This window comes from Nelusetta ayraudi, unplaced genomic scaffold (assembly GCF_046127955.1).
Source record: "Nelusetta ayraudi isolate G7.1 ecotype Tasmania unplaced genomic scaffold, CSIRO-AGI_Nayr_v1 ptg000081l, whole genome shotgun sequence".
Lineage (NCBI taxonomy): Eukaryota > Metazoa > Chordata > Actinopteri > Tetraodontiformes > Monacanthidae > Nelusetta > Nelusetta ayraudi.
This window is the reverse complement of record NW_027466131.1, coordinates 1,018,213-1,045,840: the sequence shown is the minus strand read 5'-3', so window position 1 is coordinate 1,045,840 and position 27,628 is coordinate 1,018,213. Positions and strand designations below refer to the sequence as shown.

Sequence of the window (27,628 nt, the reverse complement as noted above, 5' to 3'; positions counted from 1 at the left end):
ATACTGGCAAAGTTGCAGCTGCAGTGGGAACAGCAGGGCGGGCGCCTTCGCTGCTGTCGTTAGCATCTTTAGCATGGCTAGCCGGCACCAGCTGGCATCGACACGCACAGTCGATGTGCCCAGGTGGCAGCTCCAGAGCCCTCCACTGACTGCTGAGGGTCACGTCAGTTCTCACTCAAAAACCAGAGATATAATATGAACTGTGTTGGATTTGATCACGGCAGAAAAACACTCCCTACGAATGGTCCACATTGAGTTTAAAGCCACTTATTTCATTAAAATGACTGGAAAGACTGAAAGCTGATATTTTCTTTTCTTTAAATCAGACCAAAACCAGATGTGGATGAGCAACAGCCACATGTAGGCAGAAACACTGGAGCCCCAAGTCCTTCTCTCCGGCCAGGAGCACGACATCAGCATCTCTCTGACCTCTGATCCCTGCACGGGAGGGATCATGGGAAGCGGAGTCCCAGGGTGGCTGGTCTCAAAGTTTTGAGGGGAGGGTCAGCAGCGGGCCGGCGTCGTGACAGTCATGAGACGTTGAAGAGAGACTCCGAGCGGAACTGAGGGGGAATTCCATTCCACAGCAGCGGAACGCTTTTGTTCAAAGTGGTCAAGTTCACTTGAAGCCACTCGAGTGGCTGGGAAGAACTGAAATAGCTGCAAGGCGGTGCCTTCGTGATGCCAGGAGGTGCAAAAGATCATTTCCTTCCATCATCATCATCATCATCATCATCATCATGACGACCACTACCACCACCATCATCATTGTCCCAGGCTCGGTGTACTTTCAGCCCTGCAGACGTTGGTGAGGTCGCCCCCTCCTGGACTGGAGGCAGAGTAATCATCCTTGAGCGAATCTCCTTCACCTGACTTCACCTCCGTCTTCCCCCGGCGGGTTCTGATGCCAACCGCCGCCGCCACCAGCACTGAGCTGTATCATCCAATCAGAAGCAGCCGACCGTTGTGTAAGCTGGATTTAATCCGCATCCTCCTAAGAGATGAGCTCGCCTTCGTGCTTCTGGCCGGCCGCCACGGAGACCGAGCGCTAACTGGGTTTGTGGGACGGGCTGTTGGCGGTGCGCCGGTGGGACGGACCGACGGGCCGGCGGCTGATCCCTCGGCACACCGGCCGGGCGCCGCTCACACGTGGCGCTCTCTGCTTTTCTGTCGTTGCTCGGAGGCTCATTTTGTTTATATGTTTGTCCCTCCGACACCCATCATTTAGCTGCCGTGAAGGAGGAGAGATGGGGAAATCCGAGGGCGGGGCACTGCGGCTGCTGATTGGTGGTCGCTGTGGCTATTCTGGGCAGGGAGGCCACACCCTGCTCGGGAACGTCGACAATGTCACTAAAAATTCCAAATGACGCTTTGCAGTTTTGGGGGAAAGGTTAGGCTCTTCTTCTACCGTTGAGCAGAACGGTGCAGATCCTTCCCATCACTGCTAAGTTGATTGGCATTAGCCTCAGCATTAGTATCGGCGCCAGACTCCATGCAACCTCAGCACTGCTTCACAAGCTCCTTTAACGTTTATTAACGTTTCCCATTTCAATTTCAGCCAAACCCTTTCTGTGCCCTGAAATCAGGGCCAGATTCGTCCAAACCGCTCCAGCCGTCCGGCCGTCGGCCTGTTTACAGTCTGCCTCTCAAGAAAAAACAAAAAAACTGTGAGCTGGACGACAGAAGGGCCGAACATACGGAGCTGCGACGGCCTGCGGCGGACAGAGGAGCATTGTGGGAAGTGTTCAGAAAAAAAAATAGGAGGAGGCGAAGGAGCAGCGAAAGGCCATCTGCTCTCTGGTGGTGCAGAGAAAAACCAAACAGCTTTCCCTTTCCGTGGTGTCGGCCGTGGAGGCCTGTGTGTGTGTGTGTGTGTGTGTGTGTGTGTGCGTGCAAAGCCGAGACCAGAAAACGTGAGCTCTGAAACAAACAACTCTCTCAGCTTCTACAATTGTCCAAACTCAAGCCGAGTGCCGCTGTTTTGATGTTGAAAAAAGAAGATTATGTCCTTCCATCAAACCGAACAACCACTGGCTGGCGCTCTGGCCATAAGCTGGTGTAGTCAGGGAGGAAAGAGTAGCAGTTTTGTTTGCGTCCCGTGTCAGATAGCTAGTTAGCTTCATGCTAGCCGAAGATTCCAGATGTTTCCGTGGACCTGGTGGCTTTCGCTTTCAATTCAACAGTGAGTCTTCTTGTCTCAAAATCAACTTCAGACACCATGATATAGGCAATGATGGTTTTTTTTTCACATGGTTGGCTAGGAACACTAATGGAGCCACTCCAACAGGACGTTGCCTCAGGACCAAAACAGACAGACATCCAGTCGAGTCCAAAACACTCTGTGACTTCCATCTGAAACCACAGCATCCATCTGCTGCTCAGGAGCGGTGGGAGAAAGTAGAGGAGGAGGAGCAGGAGGATAAAAATAAAAGGCAATGGTAAAAACATGAGTTTGTTCATAATGATAATAATAATAAACACAGATCCGAAACAAGGCCCGGGTGCCACTGAGGTGGCGATGAGATGATGAAGTTCCCCTTGAAGGCCACCGGAGGCAGCGACAGGGCCACTAATAACCTCGGTAAAGGTCAACGTCTCCCTCCATCCTCATCTCTGATCTGCAAGGCTTCAAATGAGCGGAGACCAATCAGAGCATGCAGGGCTTTTTAAAGGTTGCAGATCAGACAGACATAGAAGACGCCGGCGAGCGCCATCTGTGCTGCATCCCTCAAAGTAGTCAACAGGACTTTTGAGGAAAGTTGATGCAAAAATTTCAACTGGAGGAGAAAATTGTAATTTAGGCGCGTTGTTTTGTTGACTCATCGATTCATCAATTTTCAGCATCACCCCATTCCATTTTTTAATTCCTATTTCCCCTAAAAGCAGCAGGTTGGAGGAACTGCTTGTGGATTGATTTGATGTTTGAGGCTCAAAAGAAAAGTCCGTGGGACTATATGCAAAAATCGAGAACAAGGAGCAGTTCGATCGTCATGTTGCTTACTATCTGCCGAGTCGACGGCATCGGGTTTTACACCTACAAAAATATTGGGTCCTCAAAAAAAACTTGTTAGCGAATTTGAAAGTGAAAAATCAAGACCCATCCGTCCATCCATCCATCCATCCATCCATTTCCAATACCCACTTATTCCTGCACTCAGGGTCGCGGGGGTCTCTGCTGGAGTCTATCCCAGCTGTGACGGGGCACAGGCACGGTGACACCCTGGACAGGTCGCAATCGAGGCAGAAATTTACAATTTTCTTTCTTAGTTTGTCGAAAACATCAGGTGGTCGTTCGGCGAGAAGTTGTTTTTGTGTTCCGTCACGTGACTCAAACGTGCCGTGACCAGGGACGTCCTTAGTGTGTATCTGTCTTTGATCAGCTGATTGAAACACACACACACACACACACACACACACACACACACACACACACACACACACACACACACACACACACTCCAAGGCTGTTTTGTCTGCATGCAGCCAAACAGCATCGTGAAATCTCTGGATGAGACTGTCATGCAGAAACATGACTGAGGGAGATGTAACACACGCCTGCACACGCGCTCACACACATACACAGCCACAGACATATGCACACACACACACGCAAAACACACAACTCTGGCAGAGCCGGTGTGACGCCACGGCGGGACAGATGTGAGGTGGTGCGATCTGATCCCCGCAGCAGGCGAAGGTAAATATCACGGCTGAGCTGCACAAACATCTGTGTGTGTGTGTGTGTGTGTGTGATGCACAAGACGACGCACCTCGTGAGTTTGTGCCTTTTCGCCGCCACGAGCCTCAGCTGTCGGCATTAAACCGAGCCTGCGGAGAGGCGGAACTACAGGGTCAGGAGGTGGCAGAGGGACGGACCCTCTCGGCGCGACATAACGGCTCAGGGATCAGCGCTGAACTGGGTCGTTGTTGCGTAACCTCGAAAAGCTTCCCTTGCCAGATTCGCCGCGTGAGGTAAGATTTGGTGGCTGCGTCGTAGCCCAGATCTTCTGCCGGCGTGAGAGGGACTAGGTCCATGTCTGCACGAACATGTCTAGTTTTAAAAAACAAACTTTTTTTGGCCTCCGGTCGAAAAACAAGCCCCGTCCACACCGACGGGGTGTTAAAAACTATTCAACTCCGTCCACATGAAACTGCAAAATAAAACAAACACCTCAAGCAAAGTAATGCCAAAGCAGTACGTGGCGATATCACTCCGAACAGTAAGACGAGGACTTTGTCCTTGTGTCAAAGTCGATAAAAATTCAACAAAACGTGTCAGTCAAAGCACGGCGACACAAAAAGCGCTGGTAAGCTATAATAGGCTTAATATGATATGATAAGCTCAATAGCGCTAGCAGCGTTTTGGCTAACCGCTCCATAATGGCAACTCCGTAAGCTGGTCACGTCCACTCGTCTTGTGTGGAGACACCTCACTGGTTACCGTCGCACACTGTGATGTTTTACAATGCCGACAAGAGATCATTCAGGTTTTCCACGGTTTTCCTGTCTACACGTGACCGCTGTAACTGGAGTTCTTTGAAAAGGTTCCCCCTGGACTCTGGTTACAAAAAACTCCGGGTTCAGGCGCCCTAAAACTGCGGTGACGTGTGGATCAGAGGCCAAACCGTGCAGAGAAACACGGTTTCAAAAATACTTGTGTGCGTGCTGACAGCCCCTCAGTCTCCCTCTCATGGACGTCGACCTGACCACACCCACCAGGGGGGCGGGGGGGTTCATGGTTGTGTTTGTGTAACCCGAGACATAAGTTCCCGAAAACGCACAATGGGCCGCTTGAAGCACCGCGAAAAAGAAGAATTCATATTGTTGGGGATTGCACAACAGGCTGGAGAGTGGGCGGAGCTCTCTGGAAGCTGTCAGTGGGGGTGGAGGATGAGGGTGGCTAGGCTTTGTGTGTTTACTGGGAAGTGCCGACGATGAGAGCGTGGAGGCTGGACGTCCACAAGTCATCCGTCTCTGTCTCGCTGCACACTCCACACACACCTCTCACCCCACGTCTGGGCTGCCAGGACCCACCCCGGTTTCACTTCAGGGTCAAGAGCGGCAGAGAGGCCGTCAGTCAAAACACTAAAGTGTAGCCGCTCCGATTGTTCAACGCCGCTGCGTTCCCACCGTGTCCCCACTGAATGGGAGCCTTTGGAAGACACAGTTCTTGAAGACCCTTCTGGAAAACTGTTTCCACCTCCAGGAGGTTTTCCCTTCTGTCCTGCAGCTCTCAGACCCGGAGAGGGTTCTGTAACTTCTGGCAAGATTACTTTGCAAATGTAATTGGTTACAATAACAAGTTACCCTATTGAAAAAGTAATGCTAGTGTAACGACTTCAATTACTCTATCAACGTAATGCAACTAATTACATTTGATTCCATTTTGATTACTTTCCTTAATTATGAATAAATGTTCTCAACTGTTTAGACCTGAGTTTTGTTAAGCTTCCAGCAGTCCTGAGAGCATTCCTTAGATGTCAGATGTGCCGTGAGGTTCGACATGGTCATTTTGGAGGTCCACAGCATCTCAACGGCATTCCTTGAATTGGAATTATATTTGCGCCCTTTTCTAATATCTGTTCGAAACGATTTTTAAACTTCAAGCAGTAGAACGCGGTTCTAGTAGACACGGTTGCTGCTGCAACTTCGAAATCACTCAGACTACACTCCACAGAGAGACAATTCAACTGGCAGGTGAGTGGCGGGGCGCTGCAATTTTGAACTTGACAGGAGAACCAATCACAAGCATCAGAATAGTGTCAAACTTTTATCTTTGGAGGGAAACAGAAAAGGACGGTGCTCGTGCCGAGCCAGTGCACAAGAAAAATTAAAACATTATAAACATAAAGCCCAGCCTTTTCTAAAAAAAAAAAAAAAAATGATCAAAAGCAATTAAAATTGTAATCATTCCACACATAACTATAATTTAATTATACATTTTTCCAGTAATGTAACATATTACAATTGTCTTTATTTTGTAATTATATTACGTAACAGCGTTACATGTAACTCGTTACTCCCCTACACTGAACTTTGGCGCCTTGTGGGTCTGAAAACAGTGTGTCAGAGACACGTTTGGACTGCTGGAGAGCAGCAGTGTAGCAGCAGTGGAGCTGCAGTGGCTGAGAAGGCTGGAACTGGAGTCAGAGTTTGAGGAAGTGGCGGCCAACCTAACCGCCGCTCGGCGTCCCTCACCAGAAGCGGGGTCTGCTCCTCAGGGCAGGCTGGGCTTATGGACAGAGGACACATCTCAGAAGTTTCCACAGACATTGGGCCAATAGAGCAGCTTCAGCTCTTGGTGGGAGGGGTCGGGAGCGTGAGTTCAAATTGTTTTTTGTCCCTTCACGACGCAAGAAGCTGGAGAGGAAGCTGCTGGTTGAAGGCTCCTTTGACTGCGCTGATGCCGTGCCAATAGGCTCACTGACTTCCTGGCAGCTCCGTGTTCACTTGGGAGTGTCCAAGACGTTCTTGTCCTCCAAGCCACCTGCGGTGTTGCTGTTGTTTCTTCTGCCGTTCTCGGAACAGCTGGCACGTTTTTGTTTTGGGGGGGGGGGGGGTCTCTTATAAAAATATTTAATTTTTCTCCTGCCGTTAAGTCTTCGCCATGTGCTTCTGAGACTAATGTGGCAGCCGAGCCTCCGGCGGTCCGTGACGTTCTCACAGCTTCTCTTCCCCCTCCTGTTGTCTTCCTCCTCCTCCAATCTCCAGAGTGGTATTGGCCAGTTTGGCGAGTGTCTTTCAGGGATGTTGGCTGAATCGATGGCTCAGTTCAGAGCCCCTCCTGCGACCCGGGCCTGGACCTGTGCTCAGCACAGACTGACCCTCCAGCCTTCTAACGTCAATTAAGGAGGCTAGTAAATTTGCTTTAACAACTCAATAACTATCCAAAGGCTAATAATCAATACCAGCAACTAACCAACCACCCCCGACTCTGCTCCAGGGAGTATTTTGCTGCCGTTTAGATCATCGATTTGGTTTCAGAAGCAGCTGTTGCAGTCATTCTCGTCATGTCATGTCATTTGATGAGAGGCAGTAGTGCATTTTCTGGTTCCTTTAAGCATTATTACAGTAGAAATCATGTCAAGATATTCACCATTTCTTTACCGTTGCTTCACCTTGTTCATTTTAATCAATCAATCAATCAATCAATCAATCAATCAACTTTAAAGTGCTGAATCACATTCAAAGACGTCTCAAACTGCTTCAGAGTAGCATGAGGCGACAGTGGCCCGGAAAAACTCCCCAGTGGGTAAAAACCTTGAGCAGACACTGAATCTGGAGGGCCAACGTCTACTTTGACCAGTTGGGGTGAAAAGGAAACACAAAAAACACGAGGGGACAGAGGTCGCAATAAAGATAGACAGTTTTAACAAAGCTGGAGCTAGCAGCAAGTGGCTACTAACAGCAGACACATCCAGTCTGCATCGTTGTACAAAATGCTGCCCTTAAGTCCTCAAGAGGGAGCTCTTGTCAAAAAACAACAATTCTCATGAGAATTTCCGCCAATCTCAGTGTTGCGCGAAAACAGCTTCATTTATGGGCAGGACTTTGAAGCAGCCGTGAGTCGGAGTTCAGCTGCTTATCGCAGCCGCTGATCGTCTGTTATCGCCTCTTTTACGAGCGTCAATCTAAAACGTCTTTGCTGAACCCTGGTTGCCGCCACCACTGTTTACACTGAAAGTGTGTCAGCGCTTTGCCCGAGGGCACTTCAACGGCCTCAGCTGGCTGTTTGTTTGACTTGCTGATAGCAAAGAGAAACAAAACTCCCTTTTGTCCAAGATCAAGATCATGTCCTATGCTCTCAGAAGCGCATGACTAAAAGTGACTTCAAACTAGAAGTAAGCTGGGTGGCGTTGAACTGTGACAGCATCAACCATCCGTCTGATCAAGCAAATAAACAGCCTCAGGTGCTGCCCCCTGGCTGCAGGAGGACCAACAATTAATCTTTGGCCTTAATAATATGAATGTTTAAGACCCAAACATCTTTTTGGGAGTAAAATTAGGCAGTGTGTGTGTGTGGTAGGAAACTGATGTGGATTACTTCGTTTTACTCAATGTGTCATCAATATTTACACTTGATGACATTTTTCTTGTCTCAGTCAGTGACTGTTTGCAGCAACAGTTTACCAAAACACACACACACACACACACTGAGCCAGTGAAGAGAGCAGGGGGGTAGAAAGTGGCAGTCGTCTAAGCAGCTTAATGATGCAATCTGCCAGAAACATCGCCCCCCCCCGACTCACACACACACACACACACACACTCTCGCCCCTCCCCTACCCACTCTAGCAATGACATCACCTCCCACTGGAAGCCGCGTGGCAGCGAAACAGTCGCGGGGCTGCGCAAGGTCGCTGGACATTCTTTCCGACCGCAGTCAGCTGTCGCTGCGGCAACACGGCCCAGGCTGTTTGTTTCCAGCGTGACTGAGTTTGTGTGATGGAGCGTTGCAGGAAATAAAAGAAAGGCTTCAGACGGAGGGAGAAGGAATGCGGCCTGAGGTCTCTTCTTCCTCTTCCTCGTCAGGTCTGCAAGTGTGGCTGCTTAGCGATTCCACCGCCACAAAAGTTTTCGAGAAGCCAAAAACTCTCAGACTTTTCTCAAAGTTCTTCCACAAGCTTCTGAGACAATCCTCACGGTGCACAAAACAAAAAGGGCGTTCTGGTGATTTTTTTTGACAGTTTACCCAGAATGCACTTGCCTAAAAGCCCAAGCGCCAGACGAAAACCCCACTCAGCAGCGACAGAGTCGTAAAACTCATCGGCTGTTGACTCTGCAGAAAAACGACCGACTGTCTGCGGTGAGCTGAGCCAATTAGGTGATTAGAGGCCGCTGGCGCTCGGACTGTTGCCATTGGTCGGACTGACAGCAGGCCTGGGCCCATTCAGCGCTGCTGATGGGAGGAGGAGGGGGAGGCGGCAAAAACAACCTGAAAAATATGTCAAACACTTCCCATCGACAAAATCGTTTCTAATGGCATAGTTCAACATTTTGGCCATGATCTCTTCAGTCATACCAGGAAGTACACACTCCCTTATTATCAGCCTGTTTTCCATCCATCACGCCATCAAATAATAATGGAACATTATGGGACAGAGTTGCTTTCAAAGGAAATTTGCACGCCATGGGTCGGTTAATTCCAAATGAGGTGTTTTTGTGGAATGTTTTTATCCACTTTGGACATAAAGAGCTACTCCAATTGGAATTGTCGCCAACTGCCTCTGTAGTACCAGCTTCTAGTGAAGAAATCTGATTGGCACGATTTGAAAGGCTGCAATTGCGCCCTTTTCAAATCGGTTTCTATGAACTCGCTCCCAAGCGGATGTGTGACATTAATCCTGCCTGCGGCCAATTTACCGCAACAGGCGATAAATTGGCCGCCCTTAGCCTTGGAATAACATTAGCGACCAACTTTGAGGGAAGTGAACCTTCACCAAAGGCGACGAGCCGTGACTTTACGCGGCTGATTATTGAGGGCAGGCTCGCTGATAAGCAGAGTGTGTTCAGAGCACCACTTCCTGTGTGAGCGAGCTGTTCTCCGGGGTGGGGGACGTGGCGCGAGCTGCCATCCAAAGGTCGCACCTCACCCGCTCCAAGCCTCACGTCGCTGCCTGAAGGTGACAGACGACAGGAAGCAGATCCACGTCTCCGTCCCGGTACGGTAAAGGAGATGTTACGGAGCAAAGCGGACATATCCAATGACAGCACATCTGTGAGAGTGTGGGCGTGGCTAGGAAATAACAACAAAGACTTGGATAAGGAGCGGCTCTGTGTGTGTGTGTGTGTGTGTGTGTGTGTGTGTGTGTGTGTGTGTGTGTGTGGAGGTGGACAGCTTGTTATCAGAGCTGAACCGCAGCAAGATTAGTGCAGAACAACCTGTCGTCCTGCCGCTGCAGCGAGACACACTGACAGGGAGGCGGGGCTTCGCTACATTGGTGTGTTTCTATCTTTGTGAGGAGGACCCTCTCCAGTTTGACAACTTGAGCAGTGGTGTAGTCTACCTGACAATATATCTAGTATAACCTCTAGAAAAGGTTCAGAGTTACTGTACAACCACCCATCCATGATTGGCTGCATTTGAATGTGATTGGCAGAAAGTTGAACCAATCACCGTCAAGATGATCTTAAAGGCCCCTCCCCCATATTTCCTACAGGATCTTCTCCGGATGGACATGTGAAAGAACGGCAGAACGACAGATGGACCTCAAATTGTTGCTTCCAAAAAAAGAATATCATAGACCGTAGTAGTGTCGTGAAATGAATATTTCAATGAAGTATCACGACATTGTGGTGTTGTGGGGTGAATTCCACAATGACCTTTTTGTGTTGTAGCATCTATAATTTAATGAAGGGCTCTGATGTTGTGATTTTGCCCGTACGGTGTTGATTTACAGCTGCCGACTCTGAGGTGGGTGAGGGAACCAGCCGGGTGAGACTGGGTGGTGAGACTGGGTGAGGCTGGGTGAGGCTGGGTGAGACTGGGTGAGGCTGGGTGAGACTCTTCATAATAAGGGTTTCTGCTCGACATCCCTGCCGGCCAGGGTTTCTGGCAGAGGAAGGGATGATGCGTTGAAATGAAAAAAAAAAAAATATAGGTCAAAGTCTGCCGGGATGCTAGGGAGGCTCTGATTGGCCGCCGGCCGCAACACTTAGCAACGTCAGCGACGCATGTAAATAATGCAACGAGGCATCTGACCCCAATTCCTCCAGACGCACTTGTTTACATTTGCAGCAGCTGTGACGCGAGCCGTTTACACGGACACACACTTCTCTACCTTTTCTACACAGTTTGTTTTCTCCTCCTCCTCCTCCTCCTCCTCCTCTCAGAGCTCAGGTTTCCTCTGCTTTAGCAAGCAGTTGGCAGTGGAAACATTCAAAATACGAGGCGTGCGTTGGGAGTCAGCTGTTTAGAAAAGTGCTCCGCTCTCCCCGTCAACTCCCCACTCCAGCCCCCTGCACCTCCTCTGTCTCTCTCCATACATGGCCGAGCGACGGTCCATGAGAACCGGGGGAGATGGGAGGGAGTGGGTGGGGGGGGGGGGGGGGGCGAAAATCACGGCGCTCCGGGCAGGCTGGCTGAAATACGACACGATGAAAATGTCCAGGCCGGGAGGGAGCGGGAGCGCGCAGCAATGTGACAGATCAGTTCCGCAGGAGGGGGAGGAGCTAATGAGGAGGGTTGACGCGGGCCGCTCTGTTACGGCGATCCTCAGAAGCCACCGAATCGCTCAGATCATTTCGCATTAAATCCGTTGTCAAAAGCTCCAACTCCATGTCTTTTTCCGGCCTGACCAATCAGCGTTCCTCTGACGGAGTAAGAGGCGGAGCCGTAACAGGAAGTCAATCCAGCTAGCAGATGCTAAACTGTGTCGATTCCTCTGATGATATGTAGTTCCCACTAACACCTGTGATTGGGTCTGCAGAACCCCCAGCAGGATGCTACAGCACCGCCTGCCCCTCCTTGGCGGCCACGCCCTCAAAAGTCTGAACTTTGTCTGGACCTGAGGCAAATTGTGCACAAAAGAAATTCAAATTTTCCAATTTTGTTAGCCAATTCTTGCAGTTCCGCAGCTCTCTCAGGGGATCACGAGTCTCTGCCTTTGTGTTGCCAGCACGGAGTTACAGTGGAGCTATGGAGACGGAGGGCAGGAGGAGCCCTCGGCCCCCCCGAAGCAGGTCCTGGTCTCAGCAGGATCCAGGACCTGCTGGAATAATGCTGATCATTCTTCCCTCCACTCTGTCATGTGAAGTGTGTGTGTGTGTGTGTGTGTGTGTGTGTGTGTGTGTGTGTGTGTTTCAACAGCTGCATGCTCTGAGCACAGACGGGATTTTCCAAAAACAAAGGGGGGCGCGCGCACGCGCACACGCACACGCACACACTAGTGCAGTAACGACAACATGTGTGCTGATGTGGTGCTGCTGCACCTTGTGGGTCTGCAGTGACCGGTGATCTATCATCACTCTGAAGACAACAGGAACCCTCCGTCTGTCACATCCCAGCGGTCCAGACTGACGCCTCAACAGCAGCTTTGCACGCTTTACGACACTTTATACAAAATAATATTAATAATAATAATAATAATAATAATAATAATAATAATAAAAAAGCTCACTTAATTTTCCAACTCAAACTTCCAGGCACGTTCGGACTTACGGCAATTTTGCACTGCAACGCCAAGTAAAGTGACTGGAAACATCTGTCAGCAGATCAGTGACAAACATCTTCAGGGAGACGGGATGCTGCAGGCATTTTTTTTTTTTTTTTTTCACGGTCTGTGGTGTTTATTCGACACACTCCAACTTGTTGAGCCGCATTTTAAAACAGTTTTCCAAAGTTCTCTCTCTCACACACGCGCGCGCGCACACACACACACACACACACACACACACACACACACACACACACGAGGGGAGGAACCACGCTGTGTGTGTTTCCGCCTGGAAGCCTCACCGCAAAAACATCTCTAGCATCCACATCGGCCGCTCTCTGCGTGCGTGTGCGTGTGCGCGCCCCCAGCTAGATCAACGTGGACGCAATGGACGTGAACTTGTGGCGGGTTATTTTTTTTATTTTTATTTTTTTTACCTCAATTGCAACCGGTTCGTGCATCCAACAAACACACTCCCGCACGCACACGCACACAGAAACGCACAGTGCAGCAGCAGCAGCAGCAGCAGCAGCGTAGACCGGCGAGAGGCGCCGAGTTCGGGCGGCCAGAGCAACTACTCACCCTCGGACAACTCCAGCTCCAGCTCGGCCAGTTTGGCCCGAACCTCCGCAGGAAGCGGCACCGCGTCCCGGTCCGCCATTCTGCCCTCGGCCGCCCAACTTTGGCCGCTGTTGTCGTGCCTCCCTGCCGCCGTCCTCCTGCGGAATCCTCGGCGAAGCCCCCAGAAAATATATCCAAAGTCGGCCCCGACTGCGTGTCTGCGTGTGACGGAGCAGCAGCGGCGCCGCTAACCGCCGCACAAACATCGGCAAGCTGGCCGGTTCGTGGCAGCACAGCTTCCGGTGTGGGCAGCATTACAAAATAAGAGCACAGGGGCGTCAAGTCGGGAGTAACATTTTGACTTCGATTTTTTTTTTTTTTTTTTTCGTATTCCTTTCATTATTTTTCACTTCTTTCAAGATAAAATAAGATCCCACTCTGGCTATATATCTGAAACGTTACATTTTTACACACATACAGTATGGAAGATGCATTGCGAAACACTGATGGTGGGTATTGTAGCTTCACAAATGCAGAAAAAAGAGGAAATGTATAAATAAATAAAATACAAACATGATCATTCGTTAACTGAAGGTATCGATCTCAATGTGGGGGTGGAGTGTCCCAGCTTATCCCAGCTGTCAATATCACGTTATCAAAGGGCCACATTGAAAGGCAAACATTTGCACCTATGGACAATTTTAGTTGCCAACTGAATGTTGAGGTAATGTTGAACTCCTGACACGCTGTTGTGGGCAGGTGAGTTAAGAAATGATGAGCAAAACAACTGTGAACCAACTCTCTCTTGAAAAACAACATCATCGGGGTCAGAGTTGGGGTCTTTAATCAAATATGAACACGTCATGTCATTTATTTTGAAGGTAAGGTCTTCGAGCTTCCGGCGTGGCGGATGCCGGTTACAGGAGTCTTACCACCGCCTGCGGAGAGACGTGCCTTTGAAAGGAGGGAACGAACATATCAGCTGATGAACTAACGAACACACAAGGAAACGATTCAGATGTGTTGCCTCCTAACTGAAGTGGTCTATTTTTTTTTTTCATTGTTCTTTTTTCAACAAAGAGGGGGGGAACATATGTAGATTTAATGGCTCCAGGGGAAAAGCTTGAAATCTTCAGACGGCCGCACTGGGCCAGAGCCTCACTGACTGTCACGGATATTTATTCTTTTCAATGAATTTGTCCAAACAAATTCACAACCTTACGTCAGAGCATCTTGGATTTCTGCCACCATACTGCCCTCTGGTGGATGCTCACGGCCAGGAAGACCAACTGAAGCTTGATGAGACGGAAATGATTGCGTCTCCTGGAGCATCTTCCTGCTAATAGACCCGCCTTTAAGAAGTATTAACAGTGTACCACTGTGAACTAGTTTTAATTACAACCTGAGGTACATTTAATACAAGCAATTAGGTATCATTAGGTAATAATAATTAGGTACTGCTGTATCCACTGTATAGACAATTTATGAACATTAAAAAGGCGGAAAAACCTCTGAATCTACATTTGTTTGGTCTCTATACCAATGTAGTGGTTGTAAACGGAGGGCTAACTGTGCCGCGGACATCCAGAGGTTTCTTTCTGATAATCAGTTGTGCTGCTCCGTTGGAATCCAGGATGGAACGTCGGACTGAAAATGGGTAAACATGTAACCTTTGAAAAACTGTGCACGGAGAAGCCAAAGAAAAGTCAGTTGCTTGTCAACAGTGCCTAAATCTTTATTTTTGATAAGCTACATCTCTTTTTTTTTTAATTCTCTCCAAATTAGACAGTTTTACATCATGACACAGAGTAACTTAAATTACCTAAAGCCGACACGCGTTGTTTGATTCCTGCCTCCGTGGAAGAAAAAGACCCAAAACAAGATTTAATAAAAATTAAGAACAACAACAAAAAAAAAGAACAGTGAAAAAAAAGAAAATCGCTCGAAACAAAGAAGCCCTCTTGAACGCAGCCTGCGATTCCACATCAGTTTTAAAGGTGTCATTAGGCAAAGTTAACTGTCCGAACCCCGGCGAGCGGAGCCCACGATTGTCCACAGCCGTCAGCATAGCGCGGTGAAAAGTGTTAACCAGTTAAACCACAGTGAGTTGATAAAGAGCCTGTTTTTTTTTTCCAGTCGCTTGGTGTGCAATCCTTATTATGTCGTAAAAAAAGAAAAAAAAAAAAAAAGAAAAAAAAAAAGAAGAAAAAAAACGACCACAAGGGGGAGTCCTTTTGAGAAAAAAAAATGGCACTGTCGAATCGGATGTTGGGTCGGATATGACGTTCTGTGCAGAAGTCCGCTGCGGGAAACAGAAACGCGGCGCTCTTGAAAAAAAAAAAAAAAAAAAAATGTCACCGCGTGAAGCACGAGCGGTAATGCCAGCGACCGAGGGGGTGGTGGCGCTCAACCTGCAGTCACCCTGCCACCTGTCGTTGAGCTCCAGTCGCAGGTGGGCCGGGGGGGAAAAGGAAGTGGGAGGAGCCAGAGTCACCACGCCCTTCCTGGGCGTCCTCTGCTGCTTCCGAAGCATGCAAACATTCACAGCTCAGAGATGCTCAAGGTCGTGACTGGAGGTCGAACCCACGACAACCGCCCCCTCCACCTTCGCCCCCCCCCCCACGCGGACGCTTTCATGCAGGCGTTCCCTCCAAGCGGAAAGTCGCTTCTCAAAACAATAAGAAAACACACACAGCCTGAGAATGGCAAGCAAGCGCTCAGCTATGTACAGGAGAAACCGGCCAGTAGAGGGAGACAGAAACAACAGTTGTGTCACGGCAGACTTGTTTTCTTTTGCCACGTTGGAAACGCAGTCTTTGTTGTGTTGAGCCAGTTCTTCTCAAAAAGTCAGTGGAGGCTTATTGTGCCCTTACAACTTTGCTCCGAAAAGACGTCATAAAACAGAAAATAAAAACAAGCAAAAAAAAAACAACAAAAAAGATTCCAGTTCAGCCTGTGGCTCCGCCCCCCCCAAACTCCTGCAAAACAAAGAGCCCCAAAACATCACAATGTCGTACATTAACTTCTCGGGAATGGAAGTCGTTAAAAAAACAAAAAACAAATCTGATGGAACGAAAAACTTGAGTCTGAGGGTGAAGAGATTTTATCGCAGCAGGTCCGGTAACTACAGCCACACCAAGCTAAAACCTCAGCAATGATATAATAAAATATCTCGTTTTTCACCGCGAAGACTTCAACCACCAGGTGTCAAACTGCAAACTGGCTAAATGCCTCGATCTAGATTCCCGCCATCGACGCGTTCTCTCGGTTCTCTGTCCGTCGAGACGAGACCCTCGAAGGTCGCCTCCACCCACCGCTGAAATACCAGCCTGTGGTAACTGGTCTGGCTCCAAACTCACCGCAGGGTCCATCGTTGACCGCAGTAGCCAATCTATGCTACCAACACTAGCGTCTCACTTTGCCAAATCAACTGTTCCTCCTCGCAGATGCTGCCTTGGTTTTTTAGTACCGTGACAGACAAACTATGGGGGGGAGGGAGAGGATAAATCCAAAGATGCCACCGAGAAGTTGTTTATTGTCAGGATACACCGACTGCTAGCTGCAATTGAAGCTCTATATCAAACACTTCACTCCAAACTCGGTAACGCATTTTTAAAAGACTAACCGTAAAAAAAAAAAAAAAAAAGAAGCCAAATTTGGGAGTTTTCACACCGACTGTAGCCGGAGGACTGCGCCATCATCAATTTGGTGGAAAAATCCAAACTATGTTTCCCCTGCTGGTTGGTTTGGCTGTTGCTGCAGTTCTCTCTCTCTCGCCGCTAGACGGGTTCATTTTGCAAGAACTTTTCCTATACTGAATGATTCTGTCCTGGGCTTGTGGACCACGTGATGGCTGTCCCATGGTACCGCGGGTTCCTTCACATTAGTGCACTGTCAAGTGGGAGGCGCTGTTGGGGCGGGGGGCGGAGCTCAACTCACAGGTATGAAAATTGGAATGAAAACAATGAGAAATAATGGAACAAAATAAAAAGAAAAAAGAAAAAAAATTAATTTACACTGGGACGCGCTGCCCAACATGGCAGACCAGAGCAGAATCCAAACTACAAATTAAAAGTTAAAGAAAATAGTTCCAAAAAAAAAGCACAATAGGTTTTTTTTATATCCTACATCCAGCTCAATAGCAACGTTAATAGTTCAACAAGATCAATATATTTTTTTTATAATCATTTTAAGGTACCTCTGATACTTTTCTCAATATTTACAACTGTACAGGCAAAAGCACACACTTCAAAGTGCACAAATTTAATACAGTATCGACTAGTTTTGCATTTACAAGGTTAATATCCCCGCCCACAAAAAAGAGAAACCTGAAACAGTGAAACAAGAAGAACAATCTTAGTGATTCTTTTTTTTTTCCTCGCACAATTTACAAAAAAAAAAAAAAAAAAAAAAAAAAAAAGGAACAAAAAGTAAGAAGAACAAGAAAAGAAAGCAGGTGTCTTGTTTCTCTCGGTAAGACTCGTACAGCCGCTGCGACGGCGACATGTGTCATCTCGTCGCGCCTCCCTTGACCACGTCGGGAATTTTCTCAACAATTCCGAAAAAAGAAATAAACTCTGAGCTCGTCTCGTAGAAAAGTTAAGGCAAAGTCTTTATTCAAGTTTAAATAAAATTCAAGTTTCTCAAACACTGGATGGACTTTTTGTTTGTCTTCTAAACATTTTGCGTAGCGACTTGAACGCGTCTCTACTACTTTTTTTTTCTCTATTCACCCTAATGAAAAGAAAAAAAACCAAAACAGAACAAAAAAAAACTCAAGATGCTCTTTTTCCTCCGAGTTTATCATAAATAAGTGGATACGGTGCACGTGTTCTCTTTGTTCACTTCCACCGATGAGGAGACAAAAAAAATAGAATTAGAAATTGACCCATCCGAGTGCATCTCAGTCCTTCAAAAGAAACAAAAATCAAAAATATATATCTATATATATATTCATATATTAGCAAACGTAAGATTTTAGCGTCCCAATCAGGAGCAGCTGTGAGGCTCGTCAACAAACTTTCCCTCCAGCCAATCAGCTGCAGGGTTCATCTCGCTCAGGATCACCCACAAAGCTTCTTGTCGTCAGAAATCTTTTTTTTGCAGGAAGACTTTGGGAGACGTGCAAGGTCCCACTTTCAGGCTCGTGTGCCCCCTCCCGCCCCCTCCCCGACCCTTGAAGAAGCAGGTTTTGAGTAAAGGTGGAGTTTGTTTTAAGGGCATTTTGCATCTGAGGCGACAATCTGGAAAAGATTACCCAGCCAGAAGGGAGGGGAAAAAACAGGAACGAAAAAAGCAACACTGGATGGTTCAAAATTTAGGGTTCAGATTCCACGTGAGCCAATTGCTCAGTTTTCTGCTCCTGGTGCTGGTCGGCGGTCCGCCGAGGTGCTGCTACAGTAGACTGACCCGCCGACTCGAAGCTCTGCCTCGGCCCGAGCACGGCTTCCTGTTCTCCTCAACTCGTCAGGCAGGCAGGCCGGAGGAAACCAAACCCTTCCAGTCGCACCCGGATCCTCTCCTGAAAAGCCAAGGATGGGAACTCTCTCCCGCCGAATGTGCTTTAAGATTTGATTCCTCTCAGACGCAACTAAGACCCACCGCCGCTTGAAGCAGGAAGTTGTGCTTCGGTTCCCAAGTTCCACCGCTCCGTAAGAGATGCTTCCCTACTCCGCAAAGGACGCAGAAAACTCAAAAGTCAAAAAGGAGTGCAAACATGGGAGGAAGAAACGACCACAGAGGAAGAAAGACGGTAAAGAGGATGGACTTGAACGCAACATCCCAGCGACGCTGCTGCTGCTGCTCCACTTCTAATGAGCCAAACTCTTCCCACAATGCAACACGGCAAAACCACGTCCAACACAACACAAACACCTTCGACCTTCAGCCAAAACTCCCAATTTCACTTTCAAAACAACGCCAAGCCACCGCAGCAGTGTCACATGACCGACCGCCCGAGTGACGTGACACCGCCCCCTCCCCCGCCCGCCTGCGCGCCTTCTTCGCTACAACAGTCGCCGCTGTGACTTCCTCCTGGTAGCTGGGAGCACAACAGGTTGGTTTCCTATTGGAGGATTGATTCCCTTTTTGTTTTGTTCCAAGTTTGATAAAACGCGCGCGCGCGCACACAGCGCACGCAAACACACACACACACACACACACATACAGACACACACACCAGATGTGATTTAGCAGAGAACCCCGGAAACCACGTCTAGCACCGTGTCGCTATCTGAGTGAACGCAAAAAGCCCAGGCTAAGCGCTGCGCCTGGCGCCCCCTTCTGGCCTGTTTGAGTCCGTCCTCCCCCTGCATGTGTGAAACCTGTCCACGTCCTTTCAGAGACACTCGGACCGGAAGCCGCCACATGGCTCAGCCTGCTGGAAGATCCGAGGGGCCGCAGCTGTCAGAGCTTCTCGCGCTCCATGGCCAGTTCAGAAACACCTTCAGCCACGTCGTGACATTTTCAGACTGAAAGCAAAAAAAGGAAACAAAAAAATAAAACCATGAGATGACGGAAGCGTCCGTGCCTCATTTCCCACTGAGGTTATAGGCCGCAGATTGTTGGCTTTATGTCAAAAGAGCTAGCCAGTTAGCACATGTTAGCAACCACAAGGAAAAGGCCAATCCTGGCGGAGGCTCGCCGGGCACATCAGCGTGTCAGCACCTCCTCAGCGCCCCCTTGAGGAGGTGTGACCCAAACGGTAGGGTGTCTTGCGTCTCCGTATGGTTTTGTGTCAAACAAAAACGCCGACGATGAGCCGTAGTTGAGCTACATGAAGGTGCGAACCCCGAAGCCCTGGGACCCCAGAGTCTATAAGCCCGAAGCCCAGGAACCCCGGAGCCCAGGAACCCCGGAGCCCAGGAACCACGGAGCCCTCGGCCAGAGAGCTGGGCGTCTGCTGCACCGTCTCCACCGCGCTGGCAGCTTAACGTTCGTTAATGAGCACGAACGGAAATGTGAAAATCAAAGACGAAAGGGAAAAAATAAATATATTCAATAAAGGGGGAGGTGGGTGGGGTGGTGAACTGGTGCTCTACATCCACAGTAAAGTGCTTTTTGTCTGCAAGCCCTGATCCAGAAGAGAAGGCGTCCACCATGCTCGTGTGTGACAGGGGATTCTGGGTGAAGTAGCCCTGACTTTATGTCCATGATTAGCACACTGTGGAGTGGAGTGTAGTGGGGGGAGCAGGACATGGGGAGGGCGGTTGGGGAGGAGAGAGAGGGGGAGGGGAGAGGAGGCCCTACTGCGGCGACTTGGGTGGCGTTTGCTGGGGATCTTTGCTGGGGTTTTTCCCTGGGTGGTGCTGCGGCGGCGGCGACGCCCAACGGCCGGCGGGCCGGCGGGCGTCCCGTGGAGGTCGGCCCGAGGTGGCCAGGCTGGGTTTGGAGGAGGAGCATGAGGAGGAGGTGGGGTATGTCTCTCTGGACTTGGCCTCTCCCGCCCGGAGCGAGGCGTCGGGGCACTTCCTCTCCTCGCCTCCAGGGGCAGCGCAGGCTGGCTTGGCTTCCTTGGGGGCCGCCGCCTGCTGAGCGGCGTGGGCGTCCTTCACCCGCTGGCAGATCTCGGCGTAGGAGGGTTTCCTCAGCTCCTGGCGGGGGGACAACAGTGTGAGGAAGCCAGTGAGATCGCAGGCCACAATACAAAGGGTCAACACTTGAAATGGGCCAATACATGAATGAAAGGAACAACACACGATAAGTCGCAGAGTTGACCTATGGCTGACCCTGAGGCTAGACTAGGCGTGGGCAAACTACGGCCCGGGGGCCATATGTGGTCCTTTAAATTTTTTAATCCGGCCCGTCGAACTTGAAGAAATTATATCAATGTTGAGTAAGTAGAAAAAATGTATTTCATGAATTTTCTCAAGACTCATTTCAATAAAGAGTAAATACTGTGGGGCTTCAAAGACACATATTTTGTTGCAACAATATTGTTCATTGTCAAAAGACATTAAAGCACGTTTTCTACACATCCCATGATACATTTCTTTCTCCTATGAGGTGGGTCACCAAAACACTCCATCCATCTGCTCCTGGTCCAGGCCCCTCTGTCAAATTTTAGAGCCACGAGTTTGCCTGACTAGGGTGGAGATGGTCAGGCAGAGGAGGCGGGGCTTAAGGGAGGAGGTTTACTGACCGTGGCGGCGCCGTTGACCTGCACCGACTTGCTGGCGGTGGACAGAGTTCCGGGGACGCGCTCCACCGACAGCTGCACCTCCTTGGGCTTCACCTCGGTGGCCTTGGCCTCCCTGACGTCGGACAGGAAATGACATCAGGTGAAAAAAGACAGGTGGAACCGAGGTTGTGCCCATTCTGTGTTGAAGCCGCACAGGTCGAATGACCCATCGGGGTGCTTACGCTGTTGGGAGGGGAGGAGCCGGGCAGAGTGGTGGGGGGCCGGCGGCCGGGGTCAGGGCGGGGGCGGAGCCTGGGGTCGCAGCGATGGTGGCGGCGGTCGGCGAGGCCTGGAAGCTGAGGGCCATCGATGAGGGGGCGGGGCGCAGAGGCTCCTTGGAGGCGGCCGGAGGAGGAGCGCCGGCGGCGTCACCGCTGCTGGTGATGTTCTGCAGGGGGAGAAAACCCACCGACAGGAGCACAAAGGTGAGAACTTCCATCAAAGACACTGAGAAAACACCTTCTGTCTTGTTTATTTGAATTCTGCCCATTTTGCTCTGGCCAAGCGGCCTCTCGCGTTTATGACATCCAGATAAAACGTTTCTGTAGCCCCCCGTTTACGGCCACCAGCCAAAAACACACCTATGGCAAGGGGACCAAGCCAGGCCACTTGGCTGGGGGACGTGGTCACTTAGGGCGTTTACCCACAGGCGCCCTAGGTAACATCTCGGTACGGTACGGGTCGGTATTCAGGCATTTCCACGAGCCCCACCGTATGGGTGACGTAGCAACGTGCAGGGCACTGATTGGGTAAGAGTTTTGACGAAAGCCAAAGGCAGTCTTTCATGAAAGACCAAAAGCGCCATTTTTTAAATGCCCCGCGTGTGGATTTTTACAGTTTCACGTATTAAAAACTGAAAAGATTATGAAGCTGTACCATGGGATGCTTTGTGTGGACTTAAATTGTGCGGATATTCTTGTCTCATAATAAACGACTGTGAGACTCAGGTGATCGTTTCAGCGTCTACATTTTCTCTTCTAGGACAGTGTTTTCATACAAGTCAAATTCAAGTCAGTATGAAACAAAATCATTCTAAGCCCTATTAAAATGTCTCGCACAAAACAAAACAAAACCACGGTTAATACAAAAAGTGAATCCTATGGTTTCGGGGACATGGGAGGCACAAAAAAAACCTTTGGTTCGCCTTGCAACCGTGACTCCGCCCACGCTCAGGTACTGGTCAGGCTTATGGAAATACCGTACCAACCGAGCTGTCCAGTACCATGAAGCGCTGGCACTAGCCGCACAGGGCTAGTGGGTAAACGCCCATAGAGCCCTTTGCGAAAAAGAAAACACTCAACAGAAAGCAAACTGGTCCAATACTGCCCCAAGTGACAACTGATGGCATTGCCCCTTCAGCCGACTTGTTTGCAGAGGACGAGCAGAAGAGGGAGGAAAAGAGGCGGCGCTGATTTACCCGCTCCTTGGCGGCTCCGCTGACGACGCTGCTGGCCAGCCGGCTCTCGAACACGTCGTCCGTCTTGAGGTGTCCGGCTGCTCCAGGGAGGGGCGGGAAGCTGGACAGACCCAGCTCGAAGCTCGGCGATGGTGGTTTGGGGGGAGGGGGCGGGGACTGAGGCGTCACCCGCTGTGCAGCACCACAGGGAAACGGGGTGAGTCGGGAGTTGTGGCTTTTCCGCTCACGCAGTTCAGACTGACAAGCATTGGGACTCACGCAGACAACACTGGAAAAGTTGGTACTTACTGTAAACTTTTCGTCCCTCTTTTTCCTGGAAGCAGAAACGAGACAGAAGCACTGAGTGAAACGACCAGTGCAAGCATCCAAAATTAAACACATTCTACGTCCTACTGATCAGATTTCAGTAGGGCTTTTGATCGGTCCGTCGGCTTTTATTATAATTGATGGACGGTTGTTTTGCCTGGTAACTGGTGCTTTATAAGAACAGTGTGGTGTGTCGGAGACGAGAGAAGGCGTCGACAGTGCTGCCGTACCTTCCTCGGCCAATCCCCAGTGGGTAGTCGGTGGTCACGGGCTCCGTCACCCGGCCGCTGCCCACGGTGTCCCGCCGCGGGAAGGCAGAGCCGGAGGGTAACCTAGTCCTGGGGTGGCCACCGGGGAGGCGGGCGGGCGGGCTGCTGCGGACGCCGTTGAGCCTCTCGCTGGGGAAGCTGGGGAAGAGGGCGGGGCTGTCAAGGAGCCCCGAGCTGCGGTCCGCCGTCGGGATGCTCGGCCTCAGATGAGGCTTGCTGTGATTCCTGCATCGGGAGAGACAAAAAAAAAAAAAGAAAGAAATACTGGGGTCGCCCACGTGGGAAAACCCAGAGGTTCCGTGGTCCAGAGAGGGCGGAGACGCACCTGTTCCTCGGCGAGTAGTGTCTGACTGCCAGCGGGGACGTGGCCGGCTTGAAGCTGTGAGACGCCGTGAACCCGTTGATGAACTGGTTGTTGTGGAAGGGGGCGACCAGCGCGGGGTCGATGAAGCTGTGCGTGGCCGACCAGGCCTGCGGCGTGATCAGGCTGTACAGGGGGAACTGCTGCTGGGGGCTGTACACCGGCGGGATGTAGTAGGAGGTGTAGCGCTGCTGGGCGTACGGGTTCACCTCCACCGGCCGGTAGCCGTTCTTTGGCATGAAAGTGTTGATGGCGATTGCCTTCGCCTTTATCCTGGCCTGGAGGAGGAGGAGGAGGAGGAGGAGGAGCGCAGCAGAGCCGCCATCAAACACAGACAAGCGACAGCAGGAATGTTTTTTTTCCCCCCTTTGCCCCTGCACAAAGCGGTACAGAGGTGTCACATGCTCTACCTTGATGGGCTTCCCTTGGAAGGTCTTCACCTCCTCGCGCAGATACTGATATGCCTGCGACGGGAAGAGGGCAGCGATAAAGGAAATGCACGCCCACGTAAGTTGGAGTCGATTTACTTCTGCAGATGATTTCAAAGGTCCAGTGTGTACATTTTTACTTAAATATATAAATATACATTAATTCAAATGTATACTCGCAGTACAATAAAAGGTTAGGAAAACCAAAGTACTTTCATTGTACTGCGAATATACACTTTCACTTTATGATTTATGACATCATAAATAAAGCAAAGTTTTACACACTGGACCTTTAACTCAACGCCTGCTGAACTTTGGAGGGGCTTCTCTCAGCCTCCCACCAAACATCACAGCACTGTTACGTCACAAGTTCCCCCCCCTTCACCTGCTGTGCATCTGCTTCCGATTCAAAGGTGATGAACCAGTTGTCGTTGTAGGCAAATTCACAGTTGATAAACTTGGGTAAGTTTTCCCCTTTAAAGAGAGCCTCCACCTCCTGCAGGAAAGGAAAAGAGAAGAAACACCAGTGACCACCAAACGATTGCCTCTTGACAGGCAGCAGAGCACTCATCAACGCACCTCACTTCTGCTGGAAATTTAATTGGCTCAGAGTCACAGACAATATCTATCAAATCCCTAAACAGCAGTGACGGAGAGGAGGCTTTTGACTTCATCTGAGCTTACAGAATCCAGTGGAAAGCACGACGGCTCCTCCCGGACCAACAGAGTTGATTTAGTTTCCTCTGGTCCAATTGAAATGAGCACGGAGTGAAGCAGCAGCTCCACAGGACTGATTAAAAATAAAAAAAATAAAAAACCCAAGTGCACGTGACATGGGCACGACCGCTCCTGAATGCATCATTCTGAAGCTGCACTTCCTCTAATGGTTTTTAAGGCTGCTGTACTGTCGCACTGTCTGACCTGCACAGTGAGCAGTGACGCAGTAATACAGCGCTCAGGCTTTGCCACACAGCAGATGCAGCTCCGTCGGAGGAGTAGAGGCCAGAAGACAGAATGAGCGGATGGATTTAGAGCAGGCACAGGCAAACTACGGCCCGGGGGCCATCTGCGGCCCATTAAGCTTTTCAATCCGAACTTGAAACTATATTAATAAACCTCATTAAGGTTTTAGTTTCCCTGCATTCATTCGTATTTTCTGCTACAGCGATTATGATGATATCCTAAAGAATAACATAAATCTAAATTATTTTTAAATACCAGTAACCAGAAAAAAGCTATTTTTTCACTGCTCCAGCTTTGGCCACCTCTTGTCAAGTTTTAGAACCCATTGTGGCCCACCAGCCAAAACGTTTGCCCACCCCTGATTTAGAGTGAGACTGAAACCTGAAGTGGCTGTGACTCTGTGGATGGTGTTAAAACCTCAGAGAGGAGGAGCAGAAAAGAGAAGTAGAAGAAAAGCACATCCATATTTGGCGTGAGTAGAAGATGCTTCAGGAGCATCAGTGGCATGTTTTGCCCACTAGAGAGCAGTCTACATATTGTCCAGGATAAACTTTGTATGTTTGGCTGCTCTCACCTCAATGGGCGTGCTCTCTGGGACCTCCCTTAGGATGACGATGCAGCGGTTCTGATTGGGTCGCACCTTCTCCCCTTTCTCGTCCACTTGGACCAATGGCAGAGCTGGGCATCAGAAGACACAGGAAGACATTACAGAGATGCACGAGACACAACATGCAGCACAATTATGTTGCGGGTTGTTTTTAAAAAAAAACAAAAAAACAAACAAACAAACAAAAAAACACAAATCCTGGATGCAGCCAACACCACATAAGATAAATTTCAAACAAAACAGTGAAAGATTTGTGTATAATGTCTAAAAATATGCCTAAATCAAATGCAGCAGGTCTGCCTGCGGCTCTGTAAGTTTTCACTTGATAAAGATTCAGTGCGTTTCCACACAGCAACGCCATCCCTTAAAAGACCAGATATACTCCCATCATCTGCTGAGGTAACACAGTGAGGATGCAGATAACAAGCAGTCAGGCTTGGGGCCCGATATCATCACGTTTCTACCATCAGATCTTCATTAAAAATTTGACAGATGCATCAATAAATAAAAATAATTTATCTTCAGTAGGTAGCAGAGTGTGACACGATGTGACACACGCGCGCACACTTACATCGCAAAATGTCCACGATCAGCTCCACGTCCGTGCTGAGCTTCTTGACGTGGTCGAGGTTGGCCACCGTCACTATTGGCACATACTGGTCGCTGTCCATCTGGGAGATGAGGTACATGTCACTGGCCAGGTTTTCCCTGAGGACAGTCAAGAGAGACACGTTAGAAACACGGCTACAGAGGGAGGACAAGAGAGCACGACGACAACATTTCACCGCTATGGTTAAAAGCCGACTGGGGAAGAGCTCACAGGAAGTGAAGGTTCAAGCAAAGCCTGTCCAACCCGTCGCTCAAGGCGATTAACCAGGCGTAGATAATGCTGAAAGGCTTGTGTTTGTCTTCCACCACAAAGAGCCTTTGGTGCAGCATATGATCTTGTTTCATTGCAAAAGGTGTCCTGATAAGACGGCCGGCGACGATGCGGCAGACGCTGCTTCCTGCTCTCGCCCTCTGCATCATCGCGTTGGACCGTGTAAACATTCTTTTGGTCAGATGCTACTTACTCGACCGCATTCCTGAGTTTGCCACTGGACAATGCCCTGGCAGCTACGTCAGTTCCCAAAAAGAGACCGTTTTAAATCAGAAGCGTGACAGGAAAGCGACCTTCACCACGCTGGGCTGGTTTGGGCTTTGGTTATCGCCCATCTTCTGCTTGATGGGTTACAACAAACAGAGACGGCCACATCTTCTCCTTACTGCTACCCCCCTAGACCAAGAGCCCTTCTGTGTGTTGAGCAGTAACGTTGTGGTCAGCACAGACACAAACACAACACGGCCTCTGCCTCAGTTTTCCTCCTGTCCTGTAAACACCACATGTGTCCTCTCCCCCGCAGTTGTTAACGCACCTTTCGGGTCTAAAGGTCTAATTTGCTCCTCACCAGCGGCACGTCGTATAAATAACATGCACACAAATCCCTGGTGTGGTTTGGCACCTGTCGCAGTATTTAGTCCTCTGCGCCACGTATGTGGACGACAAAATTTTCACCTGCCAGGTCTCTGGTCTGTGTTAATGGTCTCTTTGGAGCAGTGGGTTTTATCTGCGGAGGTATCTCCTGCACTGCCGTCCCTAAACGAAATTACTTATTTGCCCTGCATAGGGCGTTACGCATCACGAAACCAGAGATAAAAAACGGATTTGTGTGTGGCCTCACCGGGAGAGGCAGAACTCCAGGGTCTTCTTCAGGTGCTCCCTCAGGCCGTCCTGAGGATTCTCCTGCTGGGCATCGCTTCCTGTCGACACGCAGCAACAAACCGGTTACAGAGGCGACAACGGCAGAATGGAATCGAAGCATACGTTCGGGTGGGATGAAGAACCTGTGCGTGTCAGTTGGCCAGGCTCGGTGTATTCCGTGTAGGCCATTTTGGAACAGTCCAGGCTGACGGGGGCCACAGGGGCCACGGGGGCCACGGGGGCCACAGAGGCTGGCTCGGCCAGCATCACTGGGGCTGGTGGAGGCTCATCCGGGTCTGTTGGAAGAGGCTCCGTGTGAACCTTGTCTTCATTGGCCTCATAGCCTGGAACAAAGGGACATGCAGTCACGATTTGCGGAAGGTGTCGGCAGCATCTGGCTAGGATGACATTTGGAAAGGGGAGGGAACCTCCAACAAAAACTAGGAGGTTGAGTCGTTTTGACTGCCAGTGGACCCAGTCGGCCGCTCTGCTGCAGCATCCACGCTAATCTCTTTAGCATAAATTTACAGTCACCTTTTTTTCAAATGCAGTCTGCAAAACGTCACTTCGGGCTTTTGTGGCAACTAAAAGCAAGTCGTTCGATGCCAACTGAGAGGCTGCAGTAACCGCCTGCATTGTCT

General features: G+C 49.8%; 2 protein-coding genes across 9 annotated transcripts in view; both read right to left on the bottom strand.

Annotated features, from left to right (window-relative positions):
• Positions 1-13,001, bottom strand: part of LOC142900270 (disco-interacting protein 2 homolog C) — a 61,800-nt gene extending 48,799 nt beyond the window's left edge. For 2 of the 4 annotated variants that reach the window (XM_076044453.1, XM_076044452.1), the window contains exon 1: positions 12,738-13,000. In XM_076044453.1, the coding sequence (XP_075900568.1) occupies positions 12,738-12,816 (79 nt within the window). In that variant the 5' untranslated portion in view covers positions 12,817-13,000. Of the gene's footprint in view, positions 1-12,737 lie in introns of all 4 variants that reach the window. The other 2 variants (XM_076044451.1, XM_076044454.1) reach the window with 2 other exon arrangements.
• A 1,429-nt stretch (positions 13,002-14,430) lies between these two features.
• The window catches only part of larp4b (La ribonucleoprotein 4B), a 29,069-nt gene continuing 15,871 nt past the window's right edge, over positions 14,431-27,628 (bottom strand). For all 5 annotated transcript variants that reach the window (XM_076044480.1, XM_076044479.1, XM_076044482.1 and 2 more), the window contains 13 exons: positions 27,131-27,331; positions 26,968-27,046; positions 25,818-25,954; positions 25,214-25,317; positions 24,062-24,172; positions 23,659-23,712; positions 23,213-23,526; positions 22,849-23,112; positions 22,601-22,625; positions 22,313-22,483; positions 21,078-21,283; positions 20,857-20,968; positions 14,431-20,308 (listed from right to left, as the gene is read on the bottom strand). In XM_076044480.1, the coding sequence (XP_075900595.1) occupies positions 19,961-20,308; positions 20,857-20,968; positions 21,078-21,283; positions 22,313-22,483; positions 22,601-22,625; positions 22,849-23,112; positions 23,213-23,526; positions 23,659-23,712; positions 24,062-24,172; positions 25,214-25,317; positions 25,818-25,954; positions 26,968-27,046; positions 27,131-27,331 (2,126 nt within the window). In that variant the 3' untranslated portion in view covers positions 14,431-19,960. The remainder of the gene's footprint in view (positions 20,309-20,856; positions 20,969-21,077; positions 21,284-22,312; positions 22,484-22,600; positions 22,626-22,848; positions 23,113-23,212; positions 23,527-23,658; positions 23,713-24,061; positions 24,173-25,213; positions 25,318-25,817; positions 25,955-26,967; positions 27,047-27,130; positions 27,332-27,628) is intronic.